Source organism: Cuculus canorus, chromosome 2, assembly GCF_017976375.1.
Source record: "Cuculus canorus isolate bCucCan1 chromosome 2, bCucCan1.pri, whole genome shotgun sequence".
NCBI classification, from domain to species: domain Eukaryota; kingdom Metazoa; phylum Chordata; class Aves; order Cuculiformes; family Cuculidae; genus Cuculus; species Cuculus canorus.
The window spans coordinates 70,025,261-70,048,354 of NC_071402.1; the positions used below are offsets into that span (position 1 = coordinate 70,025,261).

Genomic DNA, 23,094 nt, shown 5'->3' on the forward strand with positions numbered 1-23,094 from the left:
CTTTTAGGTCAGAGTAGAGAGTGATGAGGCCTTTCCCTTAATGTGAAATATATTCTGTGCCTTCGGGAAACAGGAAGATGCGGAGACAAAGGGAAATAGCAGCAGTGGTTGGAGGCCATGATCTAGCTCTCTGATCTAGCCCGAGTTTAAGAACTAGGGTTGGTCAAAATAATATTTTTACTATTCAATATTCAAAGTATTCATCTCCCTTAGAAACCACCCTGCTGATATACGGCTCTCATTCTGCCTCCCCCACATCACACCAGGCTGTGGTCTGCACTGCAAACCAGACAGGGGTTGACCTGGATCAAGATTGCAGTGGGAAAGCAGCCAGGGAAAAGTACGGTGCGGACAATGCTCGTGCTTCAGTAAATGGCCTTTTTTCCCCCGTCAGCAATGAGCCAGTCTCTCAGGACAGCAGGCTACTCTGATCCAGCGCGAGGCATCCCCGCCCATGCCACGGGGTTGAAACGGGATGGACTCTAAGGTCCCTTCAAACCCAACCCATTCTCTGTGATTCAACGTGATTCAATTGTAGAAAGAGCTGGCAGTCCCACCAGCCAAAGATCTCCTATTAACGAAAGCACATTTTCAGTTAAGCCTCAGACCCAATGTGTTAAGCAATCCTGACCATTAAAACACTTATTTTCATGCCAAAATGGAAGCCAAGCTATTTAGAAGAGCCTGTCTTTGACTATAGAGTATTGCAAATTTGGCTTTCAGGATACCTCAGAATCCCACCTGCAGCTGCTTACCTGGCTCCCGTGGCTCTAGCTCAGATTTTTTTCCTACTGCCAAAGGTGACAGCTCTTGCTCCCAACGGACCTCGGTACAGTCTCCTCTCAGAATCACATGAGTCCTGTGGGAAATGGCGGGAGCTGCCAGAATGGCCATGGCACATCTGGGCACAAAGCTGCTCCCCAGGTGTGACCGTGCCCTCTGGGACTGGAGCACACGGACTTCCGAGCCACCCAAATGTGCTGCTACTCCAGCTTCCCAGCAACCCAGGTGGTAGCTTTGAAGGCGCTTTCCCAGGAAGGTGCTGAGGACTGGAGTCTCCTTCCCTCCTCCCATGGCAAACACCAAGTGCAGCTGCACTGCCAGAACGGCAGCAGAAGAGGTTCCTCTTGTCTCCCGGGCTCCTGTTCTGGCCAGATTCCATTACAGGGCAGGGAGGAAGAAGGGAAATGGTTGGGCTTACTTTTTGGATTTCTGTCTACGTTCCATGAGACTTACTTGGGAGCTTTTGAGCTCAGCCTGCACAGATCCCAGCTGCTCAGTGACCTGCTCCAGCAGTGCTCAAGATCTGCTCCATCTGATTTGCCAGAGCTCGATCTCTCTCCTTCAGCTGTTTCTCCCTTCTGGTGTCGCTCCCTTCTGCTCTGGCTGGAGCAGCTGCCCTAGTACTGCTACTGCCGTCTCTCATCTTGGTTCCGGCCGCAGCGTCTGCCCCTGTCTGAAGCACAAGATGCAGCTTCAAGGAAGAGGGAGAACAAGGCAATGTCCACCCCTCTCACAAACCTGGCTCCTCCTGCCCTTTCTCCATACCGGCAGCATCTAAGAGCCCCGACACCACACAGAGGAGGAGGAGGAAGAGCTGCCATGGATTCCATGCACACAGGTCCAACACATGCATAAGAGCACTTTGTGGCAGCCGCTTGCAGCTGCCCGGCTTCCTCACAGCCAAGGCAAAGCCGCAGCACTAACGAGGGCAACTGGATGCCCAAGAGAAAAACCCCAAAGCCACAACAACAAGCCACAGCCGAACGCAGCGCTAAATGCGCATCCAAATGGAACCTAACCTGACCTGCCAGCCTGGGCAAAACCAATCTGCCTTGGGCTGAGGGGCCCCACAGGGCTGTGAAACCCCATCGACCGTACGGAGGGAGACGATGGCTGTCAGCCACCCAGCCTGCACTTCAAGCCGGAGAAAAGCGCCTCGGCATTCTGATGGGAAGGGCTGTTTCTAGCCCTTGCTGACAAGACTGCTGCAGCTCCCATCCATCCCTCCTTGCCAAAAGGCACCACGGCAAAGGCACTCGGCTTCTTTGACGGCATCGCACAGCGCCAGTGCCTGTGAAGACGATCCTCTGCAATTCCTGGCATCCTTTTGGTCCCATCGACTCCTGTTGGGCCCTGCTCCTTCTCACACGCACACTCCTGTGCTCACACCTGGGCCGGGCAGTGCTGGGGGCAGAGACGAGGGGTGCCAGGCCTTCCTCACAGGGAGGGGGAAGCCTGGCTCACCAGACAAAGGCAAACACAAGGTTCCTCCCCTTCACCAAACCCACCCAAACCATGGAACCAGGCACCGTCTTTGTGCAGAGACACAGCCAAGAAAATCCTGGTAAGAAAATCAACCGAGCCCAGAGACTCTGAGGAGCATCTGGCTTGTGTTCTCCTGTCGTGGACACGACTCTGGAACTCTGTCGGGACAGAAGGGACTCTTGCAAGAGCACGGCTGCTTCGTTCTTCCCCACCCTGATGCTGCCCCCAACCCACAGCTTTTTCCCTCAGCATCCGGACGGACTTCCTGAGGATCCGGCTGAGTTTTCAGGGTTGGAGGAGAGCAGGCAGGGTGTGGGGTCCACAGCGGGCTGAGGACCCCTGATTAATGCACCCGGAAGGAGATCATGGGACGGGAAGTGGGCAGACAATATAGGACCATGCATGAAAGTAGCACTATCCATTCACAGATTGTTTGTGTATAAGCTAATCCAATCATGCGGAGACGCGTGTGTTAATCAAGGGTATAAGAAGCGCGCGTAAGATCAAGCACCGGCCGGCCAGCCCTGTAACATCAATAAAGAAACTTGCTTCCACATCACTGTGTCGTGACTCAACAGCGACATCTGGTGACCCCGGTGTGATATAGCTAGCGATTTTATGAGAGTTTTAATTTTGGGGTTCCCCGAGGTGGCACAGCCACTATAAAAGAGTTTTCGGCAAAAATAGCCAAGAGGAGCGGCGAGAGAAGCTGCTCAAAGAGTTTTCGGCAAAATAGCCAAGAGGAGCGGCGAGAGAAGCTGCTCAAAGAGTTTTCAGCAAAAATAGCCAAGAGGAGCGGCGAGAGAAGCTGCTTAATTCCGGATCCGGGACTTTTAAGAAGCCACCGAGTGCAGGTGAGCTGCTGGGGAAAAAGATGGGAGCCTCACTAACAAAAGAGGAGGAAATGATTATAAGCATGTGGAAGCAAATACTAGAAAAGAAGGGGGTAAAAGCTAGAGGGATTCATGTTACAAAAGATGCTTTTATGGAGTAAGAGACAGGGTTATACGCCAGATATAATGACATCATTTACTGTTTTGAATTGGAAAGAAATAGGGGACAGGCTGTTTGATAGTGCTTCACGTGGAGACAAAGAGTCAGTATCTTTGTTAACCACATGGTGCCTTTTGTTTGATACTTTGAAAGACTTTTAAAAAAAAAAAAAAACAGAGGGATCAGGCAGAGCAAGATCTTTCACCCCTTGCCTCCCGAAACGAGCCTCCATCTGCTGAGGATCTGTTAACGGAGCAAGAGGAATTTTCTATATTAACTGCCGACCCAGACTCTGCATCTCTATCTGAGTCTCAACATCTAAATTCAAGAAATCTGGTAACGCACCAAGAGAATAAACCATCTCGGTTAGCGCGAAAACGTTTTCTTGTTGATGAGTCAGACAATGAAACAGACTCGGTTTGTCCGATATATAAACAAAGCCAACAGCAGGTTAATACCGTAACGCCGTCCGCCCCGCCACTGCCCCCTGAAGAGCGAGGGACACCCGAACCGGACAATCCACTGGTACTCCCGCCTTTGCCAGATGAGCCGGATGATTGGGACAATCCCGCGGTGGTGGTGGGGGGCACTGAGGCGGCTGCTTTAAAAAACAGAAAGACCAAGGCTAGCGCTGAGCCACCCTTTAGGGGTTCCTCCGGTAAACCTCAAACCCCTCGGGCGTGGGATCCACCCTCGGCACAGGTTACTGTGAGACCGTATGATCCATGTGTATTTTGGCAAAAAGTAAAACAATGGGCTATGCTAGAAGGACAGTGGACATTGTCTGAGGCAATAACTACACCCTTAAAGGCGAACACGATGTGTGGAACTATTGGCACAAGATCCGGAATGTATTGTTATTCCTTTACAAGTTCAATATTTTGAATGGTGTCTTGCCAATAGTTCTGCACTTTAAGCAGCACTACTTAATTTTACAGGCCAGATATTGTATCATTTTCCTTCCCATCCACTTTGTAAACTGGGAACTCAAATCTCTATCACACAAAAATTGTTAAGCCAAACAGCACCTGTTGATGGACCCACAGTTTTCACAGATGGGTCTGGGAAAACAGGGAAAGCTGCTGTTACATGGTTTGATGGACAAAATTGGCAACATTTAATTGACCATCAACAAGGCTCCCCACAAGTGGTGGAATTACGAGCAGTCTTGGACAAGTGACAAACCACCTGTTGTTTGGAGTTATGAAGCTCCTGTGGGAAACTGTACAAAAACGCAGCCTACCCCATTAAAACTGACAATGGTATGTTTCTGGGCGAGTGAAATCATTTTTACAGTCTTGGGGTGTCAGCCATGTTACAGGTATTCCTCATTCCCCCACCAGTCAGGCACTTGTAGAACGTGTCCATGGTACACTTAAGCGCCTTTTACAAAAAGAAAAGGCGGGAATGTCTGGGGAATCACCTGAAGCAAGGCTGAACAAGGTGATGTATGTATTAAATTTCTTAACTATCAATGAGGAACATCAGAATCCCCCAATGACTCGACATTTTGAATCCTTGAAGTCTACCACAGCTATCTCTGATGGAGTGAAGGTTCAAGTGAAGGACCTTCAGAGTGGTCAGTGGTCAGGCCCATGCAAGCTATTAACTTGGGGTCGAGGGTATGCTTGTGTTTCCACAGATGAAGGACCTCGGTGGTACCTTGCTCGTTGTGTTCGCCCTGCTGTGGATAAGCCACGGAGGCCACGTGTGGAGAATCAAACAGCTGGAGATGAGTGTGATGGATAGCCCTTGCTAACATCAAAGAACTGCCATAACAACTGGAGTATAAGTCGTATATCGGAACCACAGACTAGAGCTGTTAGGATCAGTAGAGATGGAGTATAAGTCACTGTTTGTATACTTTTCAGATGCACCTACAATATTGCTCAGCGTGGTCAAATATTGATGCTGCTTTGCTTCCCTGTTTTCAAGAATGGGTATGTTTGTAGTTGTGCTGTCGATGTTGCCCTGCATTGTGTGTCTGCTGCAAAGGGCCCCGCAGCAGCCAACACAGGCAATCTTTAACGGGCAATTTTCTTCAGCACAAATACAAAAAGGGGGAATTGTGGGGTCCACAGCGGGCTGAGGACCCCTGATTAATGCACCCGGAAGGAGATCATGGGACGGGAAGTGGGCAGACAATATAGGACCATGCATGAAAGTAGCACTATCCATTCACAGATTGTTTGTGTATAAGCTAATCCAATCATGCGGAGACGCGTGTGTTAATCAAGGGTATAAGAAGCGCGCGTAAGATCAAGCACCGGCCGGCCAGCCCTGTAACATCAATAAAGAAACTTGCTTCCACATCACTGTGTCGTGACTCAACAGCGACAGCAGGGAGGAGAAAGAAGGTGAAAGCACCCTCCAGGCTCGAAAACCACTGCCACTGATGGTTAAGGTCCCAGCTTCCACAGACAAAGATGTCTCGGAGTTGCTCTGAGACTGTGCTCTTCTCTTTCCTCTTGGAAGAAGAACAGCTTCCAATCTAGAGACAGGCTGATGAAGTCTGCCTACCTTGGCCTCAGTCTTGTCCGACTCCACTCGGTGGCAGGAAAACCGATCGAAGTACTCATCTATGCGTCTGCAACCTTTCGATGCTACTTCCGCAATAAACTGCTTTTTACGAGCCTCCTTGAGGTCTTCCTCCAGCTCTGCCACTTTTCCCTGGGGAAACAAGGGCACAGGAGTACGGACAGGAAGGTCAGAAGCTAGAATCTGCATTTGCCCTTTCAGTTCAAAGAATCATAGAATTGGTTGGAAAAGACCTTTGAGATCATCGAGTCCAACCGCACCTGCCCGCTACTAAACCTGATCCCTAAGCACCTCATCCACCAGCCTTTGAAACGCCTCCAGGGATGGAGGCCCCATTCCCCTCTCTGAAAGCGTTCCAGCACCTCAAAATCCTTCTTGTAGTGAGGGCCCCCAAAGCTGAACCCAGGATTCCAGACGCGGCCTCCCCAATGCCCAGTACAGGGACACAATCCCTCCCCTGCTCTTGCTGGACACACACAGAGCTCAGCCCTGCTGGCTGTTCGGAGCACCAGACGGCCTTGGGAATGGCTCCTTTCACTCCTTCTCCTTCAGTGCCAACCTCACCTCTTGTTCTGCACTTTCCCCCTCACACGGAAAGGCATCACTCACCAGTCGATGTTGGGCCATCTCCTGCACCTCCGCCAGCTGTTCACGGAGGGAGAGGTTTTCTCTCTGGAGCTGGGCCACTTGCTCCCACAGTTCCCTTGCCTGCCCTCGGGCCTGACGCAATTCTCTTTCCATCTCCTCTGATAGAGACAGCTTTGCACTCAGGGCTTTTTCCAGCTTTCTCGCTTTCCTTTCAGCTTTGCTCTCCTGCTGAGACAAGCTCGGGTTGGTTTCCAGACCCTCACACAAGCACTCACACACACTGAGCCCTCGCTCACGTCCCCTCAGCAACATTTGTACCTTGGCACTTTCCGATGGTCGGGGACTCCCGGGGCTGAGGGGGGAACGGGAGGAATCTGGCCCGGCCATCGGTGTTGCAGCTCCGACGCCTTCTGCCTGCTCAAAGGGAAAGAACACAAATTGACAGGACCTTGGAAATGAGCTCAATACAGGAGGTGGGGCAGGATTTTTGGATGGCCAGAAGAGGACCGGCACCGGCCTGACCTCAGAATAGAAATGAGTTTTCCAGCCCCCTGCCCTTGGAATTATCCACGGAAAAGTCTGGTTTGCCTTGTGGCTGGAATAGAACCCTCCAGTGAAGGCTCTAGTGTCAAATCTTTGGCTGTACAAACCTCCATCCCAGAATCACCAGCACCACTCGAAGCACAAGGAGGAACCAGAGCTCCCAGCATTCCCTGGGGCAGGAAGGGACCACAGCTCCCAGCATTCCCTGGGGCAGGAAGGGACCACAGCTCCCAGCATCTCTGGCACTGGCAATGACTTCTGAATGGGAAACTTGCAGATTTGCAGCAAAAGAGACTTTACCAGTCTGCCTGACTCTTTGTCGCTGGCAGCCCTTGTTTTCCAGACCCTTCCACAGCTCTGTTCCTCTCTCTAGACATGTTGGAGCCCCTCACAGTCCTTCTTGTAGTGAGGGACCCCAAAACCGAACCCAGGATTCCAGGTGCAGCCTCACCAATGCCGAGTGCAGGGACACAATCCCTTCTCTGCTCTTGCTGGCCACCCTGTTTCTGATCCAAGCCAGGATGCTGGTGGCCTTCTGGCCGCCTGGGTCACTGCTGGCTCATCTTAAGCCACTCACAACCACCACCCTCAATGTCCTTCTCTGCCAGGCAGCTTTCCAGCCACCCTTCCCCAAGCCTGGAGCGCTGCACGGGGTCGTTGTGTCCCAAGTGAAGCACTCGGCGCTTGGCCTCGTTGAACCTCATCCCGTTGGTCTCAGCCCATTGATCCAGCGTGTCCAGATCGCTCTGCAGAGCCTCCCTACCCGCAGGCAGGTCGACACTTCCTCCCAGCTTGGTGTCATCTGCCAACTCGCTAAGGGTCCATTCAACCCCCTCATCCAGATCATGGATAAGGAGATTGAGCAGAACGTGACTGAGCCCTGGGGAGATGATGACCTGCTGCGTGACCTTCCCCGGCACCAAGGTCGGACTGACAGGCCTGGAGTTCCCTGGATCCTCCCTCAGATCCTTCTTGCAAATGGGCTAAACATTTGCCAACCTCCAGTCAGGTGGAACTTCTCCAGTCAGCCAGGGCTGCTGGAAGGTGATGGAGAGGGGTTTGGTGAGCCCTTTGCCCAAGGGATGAGCCGCTTCCTAGAGCCCCTCTGGGCATCAGCCTTTACGCTCTTCTGCTGCCGCACACATAAAGGCCAACGCATGCTGGAGCATTCTCTATATCCCTGTGACTCTAAGGGTGACTCGATTGTCCTCCTCCTTGTGGGGAGGAGGAGTCTGTCCCATTTCTCCACAAATTTACCTTGATTCTCGCATTCAGCTTTATTATCACAGAGCAAGGGAGGGACCAGAGCTCCCAGTGACCCCGGGCGAGGCAGGGACCCCAGCTCCCCCCGTGCTGGCCCCTCTCTCTCCACTCTCCAGCCCAGCCCGGGTCTTTTCCTTCCGCTCCCTGTGGCCGCACACCCAGCCCAATCCTCCAGCTCCCGGCCCAGCAGGAGGGAGCAGCTCTGGGCTGGGATCCCTCCGATTCCCTGGCCTGGCAGCCCATCCAGCAGAGTCCCTGGGGGAGCCCAGGAAGGGGAGTGCTCTGAGGGCTTTGCTGTCCCCAGGCACGGATCCCTGTGGAGTCCCAGGCTGGGGTGGCTGCAGCAGGGACAGTGCTCATATCAGAAGAATGATATGGAGCTGTTGGAATGGGTCCAGAGGAGGCTACTAAGTGATCAGAGGGCTGGAGCACCTCCCATACGAGGACAGGCTGAGGGAGTTGGGCTTGTTCAGCCTGGAGAAGAGAAGGCTCTGAGGAGACCTTATAGAGACCTTGCAGCTTGCTTTAGGGGGGGTTGGAACTAGATGATCTTTAAGGTCCCTTCCAGCCCAAACTATGATTCTATGATTCTACACTCCCAATATGGCTTCACCCAAGGATCCCTGCACACAGCCCAGGACTTTTCCAACAGTAGATGTAGCTCCTTTCCTCTCTGAAGAAGACAGGCACCTTGCTCCCTGTCTCGCTGTAGCAGGAATGTGTTATTGACCCCCACCCCATGTACCTTCAGCCTTTCAGAGAGGATGGCCACCAGCAAGTCCTCAGGCAGCACACAGCTCATAAAGCCCGTCTCTCCTGCTGTGCTGCCACTGATGCTCAGCCGTCGTGGTGCAGGTATACAGGGCTGTAGAAACAGGACAAGGGCTGAATCTCCTCAAGGAGACGAGATTCAGACCAGAAAAGACTTTTCTTTTATGCTGAGGGTATTGAAACACTGGAACAGGTTGCCCAGAGAGGTGGTAGATGCCCCATCCCTGGAATCATTCAAGGTCAGATTGTATGGGGCTCTGAGCAATCTGATCAATTTGAGATGTCCCTGTTCATTGCAGGGGGTGTGGACCCGATGACCTTTAACTGTCCCTTCCAACCTCAACCATTCTGTGATTCTATGGTTCTCAAAGGCAACAGAAAGGTCTTGTGCATTAACCAGAGCTAACTGCGCTTCCCTGGGAGCCTGCTCTATCTATTTTACGCTGTTTCTGAGAGAGGGACGTGTGCCCATCTCTCTTCCTCTTGCCTGCTGCAGTGCTCACCTGGACTTGGGATCTGGTAGACCGCAGGGCCTCTTTCCATTTGAAGCTGCGCTTGCCCTTTGCACTGAACTCGCGGCGGGTGGAGACATTTGCACTTTGACCTGCGGAGGGAACAGATGGCTCAGCTGGGCTGCAGCTGGTCCTGTGCTTTGGGGAGCAAGCAGGCACCTTCCTCCCCATCGGGCACAACACTTTGCTTTGACAGGGATGCAGCACGCATACCCCAGCAGCTGGGCACAGGCAGCACTGCCTTCCAGAAGCAGCGCCTTCCTTGCTTCTTAGTGGCACGGTAAAGCACACCGTCAGCTACTGTTGTAAAGCCAGAAAGCTTCTAAGGCACAGCCCCATGTCCCTCCTAACAAACCTGCACGCCGGTGACAACGTTTGCACAGTAGCTCTCTTGTAGATCAAGCCAAGGATTTGTCCTCCAGGACCATCAGTTTCCATACCTTGCACCCATCCTGCGTTCTCACACAAAGACCGTAACAGACAGCCCTGCCCCAGCTCTATCAGCCATCTCTGCTGGTGCCAAATCCTCCATGTGGGATAACCCCACTCAGGCCCAAGACCCTTCTTTCAGTCACCAGCTGCCAACTCAACCGGGTTCAAAGCTGAGCGATGCAAAACTTCTCGCACCAGAGCCAAGGTCTGGCCTCACCCTGCATAGATCAGGGCACCAGCTGCCAGTGAAGGTTCCTGTAAGTCACAGAATCACAGAATCACAGAATCACAGAATCACAGAATCACAAGGTTGGAAAGAACCCATTGGATCATCGAGTCCAGCCGTTCCTAACACTCCCTAAACCATGTCCCTAAGTACTTCATCCACCCGTTCCTTAAACACCTCCAGGGAAGGCGACTCGACCCCCTCCCTGGGCAGCTGTTCCAGTACCCAATGACTCTTACTGTGAAGAATTTTTTTCTGATATCCAACCTGAACCTCCCCTGACGGAGCTTCAGGCCATTCCCTCTAGTCCTGTCCCCTGTCACTTGGGAGAAGAGGCCAGCTCCCTCCTCTCCACAACCTCCTTTCAGGTAGTTGTAGAGAGTAATAAGGTCTCCCCTCAGCCTCCTCTTCTCCAGGCTAAACAACCCCAGCTCTCTCAGCCGCTCCTCGTCAGACTTGTTTTCCAGCCCCCTCACCAGCTTTGTTGCTCTTCTCTGGACACGCTCCAGAGCCTCAACATCCTTCTTGTGGTGAGGGGTCCAGAACTGAACACAGTATTCAAGGTGCGGTCTCACCAGTGCTGAGTACAGAGGGAGAATAACCTCCCTGGACCTGCTGGTGACCCCATTTCTGATACAAGCCAAGATGCCGTTGGCCTTCTTGGCCACCTGGGCACACTGCTGGCTCATGTTCAGTCGGCTGTCAACCAGCACCCCCAGGTCCTTCTCTTCCGTGCAGCTCTCCAGCCATTCTTCCCCCAGTCTGTAGCGCTGCATAGGGTTGTTGTGCCCCAAGTGCAGGACCCTGGAATTTGGCCTTGTTAAACCTCATCCCATTGGTCTCGGCCCAGCGGTCCAGCCTGTTCAGATCCCTTTGCAGAGCCTCCCTACCCTCCAGCAGATCGACACTTCCTCCCAGCTTAGTGTCATCTGCAAACTTGCTAAGGGTGCACTCGATGCCTTCATCCAGGTCATTGATAAAGACATTGAACAGAGCTGGACCCAGTACTGAGCCCTGAGGAACTCCACTTGTGACTGGCCTCCAGCTGGAGTTAACTCCGTTGACCACCACTCTCTGGGTCGGCCATCCAACCAGTTTTCAACCCAGGAGAGTGTGCGCCTGTCCAGGCCAGAGGCTGACAGTTTCTGCAGCAGAATGCTGTGAGAAACTGTGTCAAAGGCTTTACTGAAGTCCAAGAAGACTCCATCCACAGCCTTTCCCCCATCCAGTAGTTGAGTGATTTTGTCATAGAAGGTGATCAGGTTAGTTTGGCAAGACCTGCCCTTTATAAACCCATGTTGACTGGACCTGATCACCCAGTTCTCTTGCATGTGCTTCATGATAGCACTCAAGATTACCTGTTCCATGACTTTCCCTGGCACTGAGGTCAGACTGACAGGCCTGTAGTTCCCCGGATCCTCTCTGCAACCCTTCTTGTATATGGGCACAACATCAGCCAGCCTCCAGTCCAGTGGAACTTCCCCAGTCAGCCAGGACCTCTGGAAGATGATGGATAGGGGTTTGGAAAGGACATCCACCAGCTCCTTCAATACTCTTGGGTGGATCCCATCCGGCCCCATAGACTTGTAGGCGTCTAGCTGGGCAAGCAAGTCTCTAACCGCCTCCTCTTGGATCACGGGAGCCTCAATCTGCCCCTCTAACTCTTGGATTTGTAAACAGAAGGAACAACTTTCTTTGCTATTAAAGACTGAGGCGAAGAAGGCATTAAGTACCTCAGCCTTGTCCTTATCCCCTGTCACTGTTATTCCTTCTTCATCCACTAGAGACTGGATATTCTCCCTCGTCCTCCTTTTCCTGTTAATGTACTTGTAGAAAGACTTTTTGTTGTCTTTCACAGACTTAGCGAGTTTTAATTCTAGTTGGGCCTTGGCCCTCCTGATTTTTTCCCTGCACGATCTCACTTCCTCCCTGTAGTCCACCCAAGATGCCTGTCCTTTCCTCCAGAGCACATAGAGCTTCTTCTTCTTATTGACGCATCTTGAGATCTCCCTGCTCCACCAAGCTGGCTTTTCCCCCCGCCGGCTCCTTTTCCGGAACACAGGGATGGCCTGCTCTTGAGCTGCTAGGATTTCATTTTTCAAGAGCGCCCAACCCTCATGGGCTCCCTTGCCCTGAAGGACTGTTTCCCACGGGACTTTGCTAATCAACCTTCTGAACAGGCCAAAGTCTGCCCTCTGGAAGTTTAATGTGACTGTTTCGCTAACCCCCTTCTTAATCCCACCTAGAACTGAAAACCCTATCATCTCATGATCACTTAATCCCAGGCGTCCTCCAACCGTCAAATCCCCAACAAGACCTTCTCTATTCACAAACAGCAGGTCTAGGAAGGCACCCTCCCTTGTTGGTTCGCTAACCAGTTGTGCAAGGAAGTTGTCTTCGATGCACTCCAGGAACCTCCTAGACTGTTTCCTTTCTGCTGTATTGTACTCCCAGCAGACATCCGGAAAGTTAAAGTCTCCCACAAGGACAAGAGGCAGAGATTTAGAGACTGTCCCCAGCTGTTTATAGAAGAGCTCATCAGCTGCTTCTTCTTGGCTGGGTGGTCTGTAACAGACTCCTATCACAAAGTCCCCTTTCTTGTGGGCTCCTCTGATTTTAACCCATAGGCACTCGATCCCGTCCTCACCATAATCCAGTTCAAGAGTATCAAAGCACTCTTTGACATAGAGGGCTACCCCGCCTCCTTTCCTACCCTTCCTGTCCCGCCTGAAGAGTTTATATCCCAACATAGCTGTAGTCCAGTTATGTGAGTCATCCCACCACGTTTCTGTGATGGCAATGACATCATAGTCACCTTGCCCTACAACAGCTTCCAGCTCCTCCTTCTTATTGCCCATGCTGCGTGCATTGGTGTAAATGCACTTCAGCTGGGCTGATGAACCTTCAGCCCTCATAAAGGGAAGAGAGTTTATTCTCGATTGACTGGTCCTTGGAATAACTAATTCCACAGACCCAGTTTCATCCTTACTGTCCCCACTTGTACTCGCCCTCACTTGCCCTGTTGTGGTGTACTGGTGGTCCTCTCCAGCACACCATTTCTCAGCCGCCGGTTTCCCACTTCCAGGCTCATTCCCAACTAGCCTGGTCTCCTCCCCTTCCCCCTTCACATCTAGTTTAAAGCTCTATTTAAGAGCCTATCTAGATTTTTAGAGATAACTTTACTCCCCCTTCGAGACAAGTATGACCCATCCCTAGTAAGAAAACCTGGGGGGGGGTGGGTCACCCCATGATCAAAGAAGCCAAAGCCTCTCTCCTCACACCAGGTTCATTCTTCATCTCATGTTTGTGAAGCCACACTCAAAGTCAGCCATCTGGCACTCAATGAGATACTTCAGAGGGATTTTTTCCCATCAAAATGGGCAGCAGTTCTGCTGGATAACCATGAGGAGCAAGGTGGATTCAGCTTTGAGGAAATATTAAAACCTCTGAGACACATACAGGTGTGTTTCATCACTCCTGGAAAAAGGAACATGTGCCAAGACATGCAGGGGCAGGAATCGTACCCCTGCCCGAGCCCTTCAAACAGAGGCTGCTTTCCAATATACAGAGATGCTTTATGAAAGGGCTTTGCATTTCTACATGCTGCACCCATGCTCCCAAAGAGACCCAAGGGTAGTCAAACTTCTCTGGAACAAGCAGAAGCTGACGGGCCTGGTAGGTTTCCGAAGCACTGCTCTGGGTCCAGCATCTTTCCTTACCGGTATCCTCTGCCTCCTTGAAGCTCTGCTCAAAGGCAGCCGCCATGCACAGCTCCCGCGCACGGAGCCCTGCCAAGCTCCTCCTGTCTGAGATGGCTTCTTTCACCACGGCGTCAATGGACAAGCAGGCAGCGCCATAGTACTTGGACAGGGCAGTCGCTGCTGAGGTCTTTCCTTGAGAGAGAAAGAGAGAGGATGACTGCTTGGCGACACTTGCACATGAGATGTTTTCAAAACAGGCTCTGAAAAGCCCCTATATGGGATTCCAAATTCTCAAGGACAGTCAGAAGGCAAGTGCCCCTCTAGGGAAGGCCATAAGGGAGGCAGCTTGAACATGGCTACAAGTGTTGAAATCTAGAGCCAAGTGCGTTGTCTCCACCTTGTGTTCAGCTGAGGACTTTGTCCCTTGTGGTGACCTCAACTCTGGGACAGGGTTTTGAGCCTTGTCCCACCACTACTCTGACCATTCTCCAGGCTGTGTTGGTTGGCGCTGTCCAAGACAACATCTGGGCATGGTTTGGGGATCATGAGGTGTAAGAAACTGCTCCCATGAGGCAACATAGAATCACAGAATCATAGGATGACCAGGTTGGAAAAGACCTCTTGGATCATCGAGTCCAATCATTCCTATCTGTTACTAAACCGTGTCCCTGAGCACCTCATCTACCCATCTTTTAAATACCTCCAGGGATGCTGACTCAACCCCCTCCCTGAGACTGTAGGCAGTGTGGTCCCACAAGACAACAGGCATCATCCTGTTTTGGGGAATGAAAGCCTAGTGGTCTACCTCACTTGGACTCATCAACAAAGTGCCATGGTCCACCCAATTCCCCTCTCTCCTTGCAGCCAAGGGCTGTAGCTCACATACCTGTGAGGGGTGCCCCACGGATAATGACGACAATTCCTCTGCGTTTTTGGGCTGCACGCCCTTCTGCAGATATATCAATGCCAAGGTGGCGGGCGACGGCTCTGTAGACAGGGCTGTTATCCTGTTCTCCTGCAGCCTCCTCGCCGCTGGCAGTGCTTTGCCAATGCTCTGCTGTGTAGAACCAGGTAGAAGAGTCAGAGTCCTGCCTACCTGTGATCCTGAGCACCCTCCCCATCCCCTCAGACTCTGCAAGAGGAGACTCTGCTGAAATCAACATCACACTCAAGTTCTCACCACACCCTTCCTTCAGGCTCATGCAGATCAGGGTCTGCCCTAGATATTGATGAAGGTGCCTGGTCAGAGTAGATGGGTGACAGGAGGAAAGAACAAGCATCTGGCAATACCTAAAAGGACTGGGCCAAACCTCCTTCCACCAACTGTCAACATGGTCCTCATGAGAGTTTTGTCTCAAGTCCTGTTGGGTAAGGGACGGGACAGGCAGGAATGGCATTTTACACAGTCCAGAGTGAGAGGCTCCATTTGGGGACCAAGCGATTATCCAAAGGCTGGGTGCTTTAGGAATATAGAGGTGGCTGGGCTCTGAATTCACCATAACAGCATTTTCAAAGACCTCCAAGCTCTGCCCTTAAGGGGTCCCCGAACATCATCTCACTTTGCAGTGTCACAGAGGGCACCGCCTAGGAAAGGGAACAGTATCACCCTGATACAGATCCCACCAGCTCCTGGGTTAAAAAAGTGCTCCTTTGGCAAAGCTGGGGAAAACCTCTCTACCCTCTCACTTGTTCCTGCCCCAGACTCTTCTCAGGATTCCACAGATCATAGAATCACAGAATCATAGCACTGGGCTGCAGTGAAGTGATGGAGGTGACACCGAAGTCCTTCACCAAGGCCCTTTTGCCACAACGGGCGTGAAAGAAGTGAAAAGCTTAGGGTTCTTGCCCCTCCTGTGTCTTTTCTCAATACTTTTCTCCTTTTCTCCACATTCAGGTTTACAGTCCACCTGGTTGGACTGGTTTTCACCAAAACTGAGGGAAGGAGTATTGAGCTATGGAATGAGATGGTGTGAACAATCCCAGCAGAGGGCTTTCTTCCTTCATCTGAGAGAGCCTGGGTGCCTTCAAAGTTTCCTGAGGAGGAAGGACATGGGGAGAGAAGAAGTGAGTGAACACCTCCAGGCCATCTGCTCTTTGACGGTTGCCACTTTGCATGGCCGCATGCAATAGACGAAGAAATTCCCAAGCAGGGAGACTACCAACGCTTCTCCAGTCTATCTCTGCCCTCACAGAAATTCTGAGCTTGTGCTTTTGTTGCTGTGAAGGAGCAAATATAAAATAGCTACCGATATTGGACCTGGTCCTACTGGCTGAAGAACTCATCCCACCCTACTTGTGGTTCAGGGACACAAGGCGACACCCTGATTATTTTCCCAGCCAGGTATGAACTTTGGCTGTGCTTAGGGATGGCAGAGGATGTATGTTTCTTCTGGGAATTCCTCCACCACGCTGGGGAATGGGTGGCTGCTAAAAGCATGGCCTTCCATGGAGACCGAGGTCAAGGTCAGGGTGTGTGGACTGAACTCCCTGCTGTGCCCACACTCAGGATAGCCCAAATGTCAAAGCCTCACCATTGGCCTGGCCTGCTGCTTCCACCGTCCCGGACTTTGCCTGCTCATCTTGCAGCCTCTTCTGGTCCTCATAATACTCCAGCACCTCTACAGGCAGCTTCTCACCTGGGGCGCGTGGAGGTAGCAACAAGCTGTTTTGGGAATTGTAGTCCTTCAGCATCCGCAGGATCTGTGCACATGGGGAAGAGAAATCATATACAGGATGTGTTTCTTGCCCTTCATTGCATTAACAGACTCCCCAGCCAACCTATCTGTTCCTGCATTCCTTCATCCCAACAACACAGACTATTCAAGGATCTCCACAGCCTGCCAGCAGAGCTTGGCTGACCTTGAAACATCACCAGGCTTTGTCCGGAAGATGCCTCCGTTTCCCTGACATTAGCCTGGGAACACTGGAGCACTGCGAAGCTACGGCAGCGTGCCCATGGGACCAGACCTTCCCTCTCACCTGCTCCTCGGCAAGGTACTCCTTGTCAAACTCCAGTCAGTAAAACTCAATGGGGAACTTGCACGGGTTCTTCACCACCACTGTCCCCTCCACCCCATGGCTGTCTGGCAGCAACGGTCCCAGCTCAAGAACTTTGGGGCAAAACTCCAGGTGTGGCTCCAGCCCATGCCCTGAGACCCGCAGCTGGAGATGCTGGCTGCTCTGGGAAATGTTAATCTTCAGAATGCTTTTGTAGGACTTCTGAAAAGAGAGAAGTGTATAAAGCTCATTCATGAAGTTCCACGTGACAGTGTCTCAAAATCAACCCTTACTCCAAGATCAAGGTAGTCAGTAGTACCACTAAAGTGAATGGAAAACCGATATTTAATTATAGCAGGGGCTACAGCATCTGCATGCTGGCTCCAAGTAACTGAGACAAGTCCTAGTGTGAAGCGTAACTGGATATTTGGGTATTGGATGATCTAAAGTTGTCTATCAGATGTTTCCACCTAGTTATGAGGGAGTGCAATGCTCTGGAGAAAGGTCTTCAGGGTTACGTTGCCCAGACACAGTCCTGGCACTGCTGCATCAGGCAAACATCAGCTACATGGAAGAGGTAGATGAGGTCTCACTGGACAGAAGTAAGGACCTTCCTCTCTGCTCAGTCCTTGCCTCTGGTCAAAGCCAGAGACAAGACACTTACATCTCTACTAGCAGTTAAAACATCCCTGGGACTCTTGCAAAGCATGGAAGCACTTGTGGCCATACTGTTACACGTTTCCAGTCTCCAAATCACCATGGCCCCGGGCAAACTGCCTTCGGGAATGCTTGCTCCATCATTTATGCTGACTCTTAAACTCCTTGGCAATGTGCAGGCAGGCTCTGCCAGAGCCACAGGGACTGCTGGCAGCAAACCACTACAGGTGACTGTCCTGCCATGCCCAGAAAGGTGTCTGGTGCCTGTTTTGTCTGCTGGTACCAGCAGCAGGATTAGCTTAGCTCAGTCCTTCCAAGGTCATCATCCCCTGTGAGGGTGCCAGCTGCTCTGCACAAAGGCACTGCAGCCTGCAAATACACCCATGCAAGGGTGAAGACGAGAGGAAACAGGCAGACTTCCCACCACGTGCAGAGAGGGAGCCACACTGCAGTGCCCTGATGCTCTCTGCGCAAGCTCCCTGTGGGGATTTCAAAGTGCCTCTCAGAAGAGGGTGCTGCGGGGGAAACAGGTATAGTGGGTATGGGGCTTGCAGAAAGCTCCATGGGATGGCAGACTCATCTCCGGCTCCCTGTGCTGGGCTCTCATTACCACACTGCCCTGCCAGACCTCCTGGGGATGATAACCACCAATCTCACCTCTTCTGTGGGTGAAAACCTGCCTCGCACATTGCATCGCTGTCCTGGCGAGAGGACTCCAGCCGAGGGCAGCGCTGTGAAAACACGGGGCTTGCTCTTCCGTTCCTGGAGCAGCTTCCGACGCACATTCCCTCGCACTTGTTTGTCCACCTGAGCACAAAAACAATAGTGTGATGCCTCCTTGGTCTGGGAGGACAGACCCTCAGTTCCTGCAGTGATCTGAGATACTGCCATGGTGCTGAGAGCACTCACATTCAAAGCAGCTCCAGCCACCACTGGCCTAGAACTAGAGAGCGAGCAGATGGGGAGGCACTGCTCTCAGAAGAGGAGGAAGGGGTGAAGGTGGCAGAAAAGTGAAGCATCAGCTCAGGAACAGGTCCAGGTGAACCAGCCTTGCGCTGGACCTTCAAAAGCATCCTTGAATGAGCTGTGGCCCAAGTGCTGAAGCAGCCACAGGGGAACAAAAGGCAAAAGAGGCAAAGAAAAACCAACCAAGAAGTTACGTGTTAGACGTTATCTGTGCTTTACCTTCTTAACAGGCTCGTTGATGGTGAGGAACCACGTACAGGGAACCTGCAGCTGATTATGGAACTGGACAGTTTCTTCCTGGCACTGCCCACACTGCACAGCGGAGAACTCCAGGCTGTCCTTGGAGATGCAGAGGGATGGCAGAGTCACGTTGACACGGAGGCGAATGTGAAACGTGGGGCCTTCTGCTACCTAGTGAAGAGCATCCAGCTGAGAGCCCAGGCGGCATCTGCTGCTATCCCCAACCTGCCACCTGCCCTGAGAGGGAGTGCAGGCACAGGGACGTGAGGAAGCAGGTGGTACCTTGATAGGCAGGAGCATGTCCACCTCTCCCAGAGGCAGGTTGGCACTTCCTGGGTCGAAGCGTACTTCAAATGTCTCAGTCTTGCAGCAGGGCAGGTCCTCTATGCGGTTTGGCTCCACGCTGAAACCTTGAACAGAGGGAGATAAAGCAGCTGAGAAACACAATCAACATGAACATGTCACAAGCATGTTAAGGCCATGGGTGTCCTGGCTGGGAGCTCTGAAGGACCCTTTGCACCTGTGGAGAAGAACGCCACTCTTTCTCCCTTGTCTCAGCACAAGGAAAAAGGGTTCCACATGGGAAAAAAAGGAAAGCTATCAGCTAAGAGGCTCCAGCAATTCCTTCATCCAAGGAAGGATGCACAGAACTCTCCAAAGGAGAATTTCCAGCGAAGATTCCTCCATGCCAAAGTGCTCCCTGGAAAATAACTTAGAGGAGACACTCGACCACCCTTCAGACACAGCAAGTCACTGCTTGGTGGTGCTGTAGCCTCAGCTTGACGCCTGTTCTGGAAGCCTCATTCAGTACAACAGAGGACCTCAGAGGCTGTTTTCCTAACAAAGGCTGAGCAGAAGTGCCATAACATTATGAACTTTAAACAAAGCACTTCCCAACCACTAGTGGTCCATCTGTTTGCAACACAAGCCCACAGAGTGCATGAGGAAAGGTAGGTGATGCGCATGGTAGTGAAGAGTAGAAAATGCTGACCAAGGTGGTCCCTCAATCCAGCCCCTGCAATAAAGTGTTAGAGGCAGTCACAGGCAGGCCAAGTCTCTGGGCACTGCTGCCCAGAGCTCCATCTCTAAAGCACCAAGCAGAGGGTCTCAAGAAGGAAAAAGCTAGACAAAGACTCAAAAAACTCCCCACGTCCAGTGCCTTAAGCTAATCTGTCAGAGACAACTCCTTCAAGCCCAAGTGAAGTCTCACCAGTAGTGATTACCTGTGCCACGCAGGACCCTTCCACCGGTGCGGAAGGACACAGGGAACTGCCCAGTGTTGGTGACGGTCACAATGCGCGTGTGGAATGCTACCAAGAATGACATAGCCGAAGTCCAAGATGTACTCGGGCAGCTCAGCTCTGAAAGAAGGAGTAAGGATAGTCCTTAAACCAGAGCCTGGATACATTTCCAAGCAAATGAAGGAAGAAGATATAGTGGACTTTGGTAAGTCATGGGGACTTCAGGTCCAAGGCTTTACTACCTACCCATGAGACCTTAAAATAAAATCACTTCAAAATGGATACTGGTCACGGTTCCTCTGCTACAAAAATCCATCCTAGATAAGTCCCCTGGACCTCCACTGGTCTCAATAAAACTGCTAAGCCTGGTGAACAGGCTAAGCCTGAAATTTGTTCAGGACCTTACAATAGGATTTGCCCACACAGGAAATCTTCATTGCTCTGCAACCAGATCTGTCCCCAAAGCAGAAACAGCAAATGCAGTCATTAACACCTAACAGGATTCCTGGGAAGGTCTTTTTCCAGAGCAATCCCACTCGGGAAAGCACGTAAATTAATTTGTTTTGCAGAGCATCTTCTTCCCGAACTGGAGACCACTGTGCCCGTGCCTCATCATGACAGAGCAAAGGGTAGGGCCAAGTTACCAAGCAAAGCCCTGCAGTCCCGCCAGCATTCTAACCATCCGATTTAGGGTCTGTCAAACTGTGTGATCCCCTGCCCTTTTGACTTAGTGTGGTCTGTTAGGTGGAACAAAGGTGTTAGCTTTGAGTTGCCTCTTTCAGAGCTGGTCAGCAGAGGTGGTGTCTGTGCTGTCTGGAAGGCCCTGGTTGTTTGCACTGTCCCGCCCTCAACAATAACAGCAGACCCCAGCATCTCTGGGGAGCTGAGCACCAAAGCTCCAGGTGGCACTGTGGAAGTGAGGGCACTCATCCACTCACGAGGAGCGTGTACAGGCTATCAGGATCAGCTCCTTTCTGAAGTCCCCAGCTCTGCAGACACAAGCTGGTCTCAGGACCAGGGGGGCACTGCTGGATGTTACCCTCAGGCCACATGGAGACAGAGTACCGCAGTCCCTACTCACTCAAGAAGCCTCCGGTAAGCATGCTGGCCAAAGGCACTGTCCTCTGGGGCATTGGAGGCCAGAGCTTTCTGCTGCTCCAGGGCATGTTCCTCTAGTAGCAAGTCCTCCATCTGCATCTGTAGCCAAGGCTCCAACTGAGGAAAGGAAAGACAGTGCCTGGTTAACAAGGGTCCTTCCCAAGGCACAGGACGGTCTCTTCAAGAGGATCCCACCCTGCTCCTGTAGAGAGGGGTGATAGGCTCCTCCTGTTTCACTAGTTAGTGCCTGTGACACCTTCTACTCTCTCTGCCATATCTCAAGGGAAAAGAACTCCAGCCTCTTCCCCTGCCCAGTGATTCTTACGGAAGCTTATCTGGCAAACAGACAAACAGACAGACAAGCCAGAAACCTTCCACAGCTCCAAGTTATTGCAGCTTGGACAGAACCCCTCTGGAAAATGGAACCATGATAAAGCTCTTCCAGATGAACATTAACAGCATAATCGCAGGGTGCAGAGAGGCTGCTGTGATTAAGCTCTGTATACCTGGCAGGGCTTGGGCTGTGAGGACCCAGCGAGGACCTGCATCTCCATCACAGACTACCATACACTCAATCACTTGAGCAGAGCCTTTAGGATCTCTCCCGGGGGCAGTGGGGAAACTGGTGTGGCTATAGGAGGACAACTGCCAGAGGTGGGCAGCTCCTAGGGCAGTGCTGAGCCGATGCTGGATTATGGCCAGGTGTGGGCAGGGAGGTCCCAAGGGCCAGCGGGACACTGGGAAGCCTGCTCTGGGCTGCAAGGGGACCAAATGACACAGAGGGAGGGTGGCATGTGCCAAACAGGGCAGCAGCTGTTCTCACCATGATGTCTGAGCTGTCTGTTAGTGGCTCCGCAGCCACAGCCTCCCCCAGAACAACTGCTTGGTCTCTCTGGTTGTCTTGTTCCATCTTCTCTTTTGCCTCCTTGAGGACCTTCTCATATTTTTCATTTCCTGAAGGAAGAAAACGTCCTCAAATAGAAGCATGTGCACAGCGCCATTCCCGTTTGAGCTGGAAGCCCCATTCTCCCAACATCAGCTTCTCCCAGGAACACAGTACTTGAACGATGTATCCCAAGCAGACCCTGCTGCTCCCCTCTGAATCCTGATGTCCACTCCCTTTCAATCTTCCTCCCCACAAAGAAGCATCTCATCCCCTGCAATGCCATGCAAATCCAGCCCTACGAAAATCCCTGCCAGCCTCTGTTACAGCTTTCCCGAGCATTTCTATCTAGCCATTGCCTTTCCGGGACTCCAACGGATATGCTGGCAAGCTCTGAAGGATGTTTCCTGGGGCAAAGCCCACAGGCTCATCTGCCAGAGACTCAGGAAGCAAGCAGAGGCCTGAGTGTTGGTCTGGCAGCCCTGAAACCTGCAGGCTTAGTGGAGTGGGTATGAGCTGCCCTGGGGATGGAAGATGTGGAGCAGGTGGGGTGGGGAACATAGGACCCTCTGGGGGAGTAGACAGGGAGTGCTCACCTTTGATATTCCTGGGGAGGTCCAAGGAGAACCTGGGAAAGTTCCCCTCTCCTTTCAGGGAGATCTCTACTGGTTCCAGGTGACCCACTTGGACCTGGAAAGTCCTGAAGAAGACTCCTGGCACTCCTGGCAGGTAGTAGACCTTCAGCACTTGCTCCTTGCCAGGTTCAAGGTAACCCTGCAGATGTGGAAGAAGAGGGAAGGAATGCACCAAAGAGGGATTGGTGGAGGGATGGTTCTGGTGACAGACACTCTGAGAAGAGAAGGCAACTCTGAGAAAGTATCAGACAACACCACCTTCTGGCTTTCCTGCATCAAAAGCCAAGGTCTCCTACACCAGAATGCAGCATGTCCTTCAGAGGACTTGCAGGGATGCATTCCCCCAGCACAAACCTACAGACCGCCCTCTGCGCAGCACCAACGCAGCTCTGAAAGGAGGTTGTAGAGAGGAGGGTGCTGGCCTCTTCTCCCAGGGGACAGGACAAGGGGGAATGGCCTCAAGCTCCGCCAGGGGAGGTTCAGGCTGAATATCAGGAAGAAATTTTTCACAGAAAGGGTTATTGGGCTCTGGCAGAGGCTGC

The 23,094-nt window shown here is 52.1% G+C and overlaps 2 protein-coding genes across 2 annotated transcripts; both read right to left on the reverse strand.

Annotated features, from left to right (window-relative positions):
- Positions 1-642: 642 nt before the first annotated feature.
- On the reverse strand, positions 643-7,116 carry LOC128851332 (uncharacterized). Its single transcript, XM_054059408.1, has 6 exons — positions 7,038-7,116; positions 6,706-6,801; positions 6,409-6,612; positions 5,782-5,931; positions 1,237-1,456; positions 643-859 (listed from the first exon to the last, which is right to left on the reverse strand). Exons 1-5 carry the CDS (start codon positions 7,095-7,097, stop codon positions 1,277-1,279), a joined length of 690 nt encoding a protein of 229 aa, XP_053915383.1. The 5' UTR covers positions 7,098-7,116; the 3' UTR covers positions 643-859; positions 1,237-1,276.
- An 8,717-nt stretch (positions 7,117-15,833) lies between these two features.
- Positions 15,834-22,650, reverse strand: LOC128851372 (hydrocephalus-inducing protein homolog). Its single transcript, XM_054059711.1, has 10 exons — positions 22,514-22,650; positions 21,858-21,988; positions 21,018-21,151; positions 19,919-20,056; positions 18,978-19,105; positions 18,675-18,866; positions 18,147-18,296; positions 16,815-17,054; positions 16,367-16,535; positions 15,834-15,869 (listed from the first exon to the last, which is right to left on the reverse strand). Exons 3-8 carry the CDS (start codon positions 21,100-21,102, stop codon positions 16,851-16,853), a joined length of 897 nt encoding a protein of 298 aa, XP_053915686.1. The 5' UTR covers positions 21,103-21,151; positions 21,858-21,988; positions 22,514-22,650; the 3' UTR covers positions 15,834-15,869; positions 16,367-16,535; positions 16,815-16,850.
- Positions 22,651-23,094: the final 444 nt, after the last annotated feature.

Coding starts and splice junctions, on each gene's coding strand:
- LOC128851332 (XM_054059408.1), bottom strand. CDS start 7,097: ATGCTGGGAGCTCTGGTTCCTCCTTGTGCTTCGAGTGGTGCTGGTGAT. Junction 6,802..7,037: donor CTGGTGATTCTGGGATGGAG/GTTTGTACAGCC, acceptor CCCTTTGAGCAG/GCAGAAGGCGTCGGAGCTGC. Junction 5,932..6,408: donor AGATGGCCCAACATCGACTG/GTGAGTGATGCC, acceptor TTGTTTCCCCAG/GGAAAAGTGGCAGAGCTGGA.
- LOC128851372 (XM_054059711.1), bottom strand. CDS start 21,102: ATGCCCTGGAGCAGCAGAAAGCTCTGGCCTCCAATGCCCCAGAGGACA. Junction 19,106..19,918: donor AAGGGTCCTGCGTGGCACAG/GTAATCACTACT, acceptor CCTCTGTTCAAG/GTTTCAGCGTGGAGCCAAAC. Junction 18,867..18,977: donor ACATGCTCCTGCCTATCAAG/GTACCACCTGCT, acceptor GCTCTTCACTAG/GTAGCAGAAGGCCCCACGTT.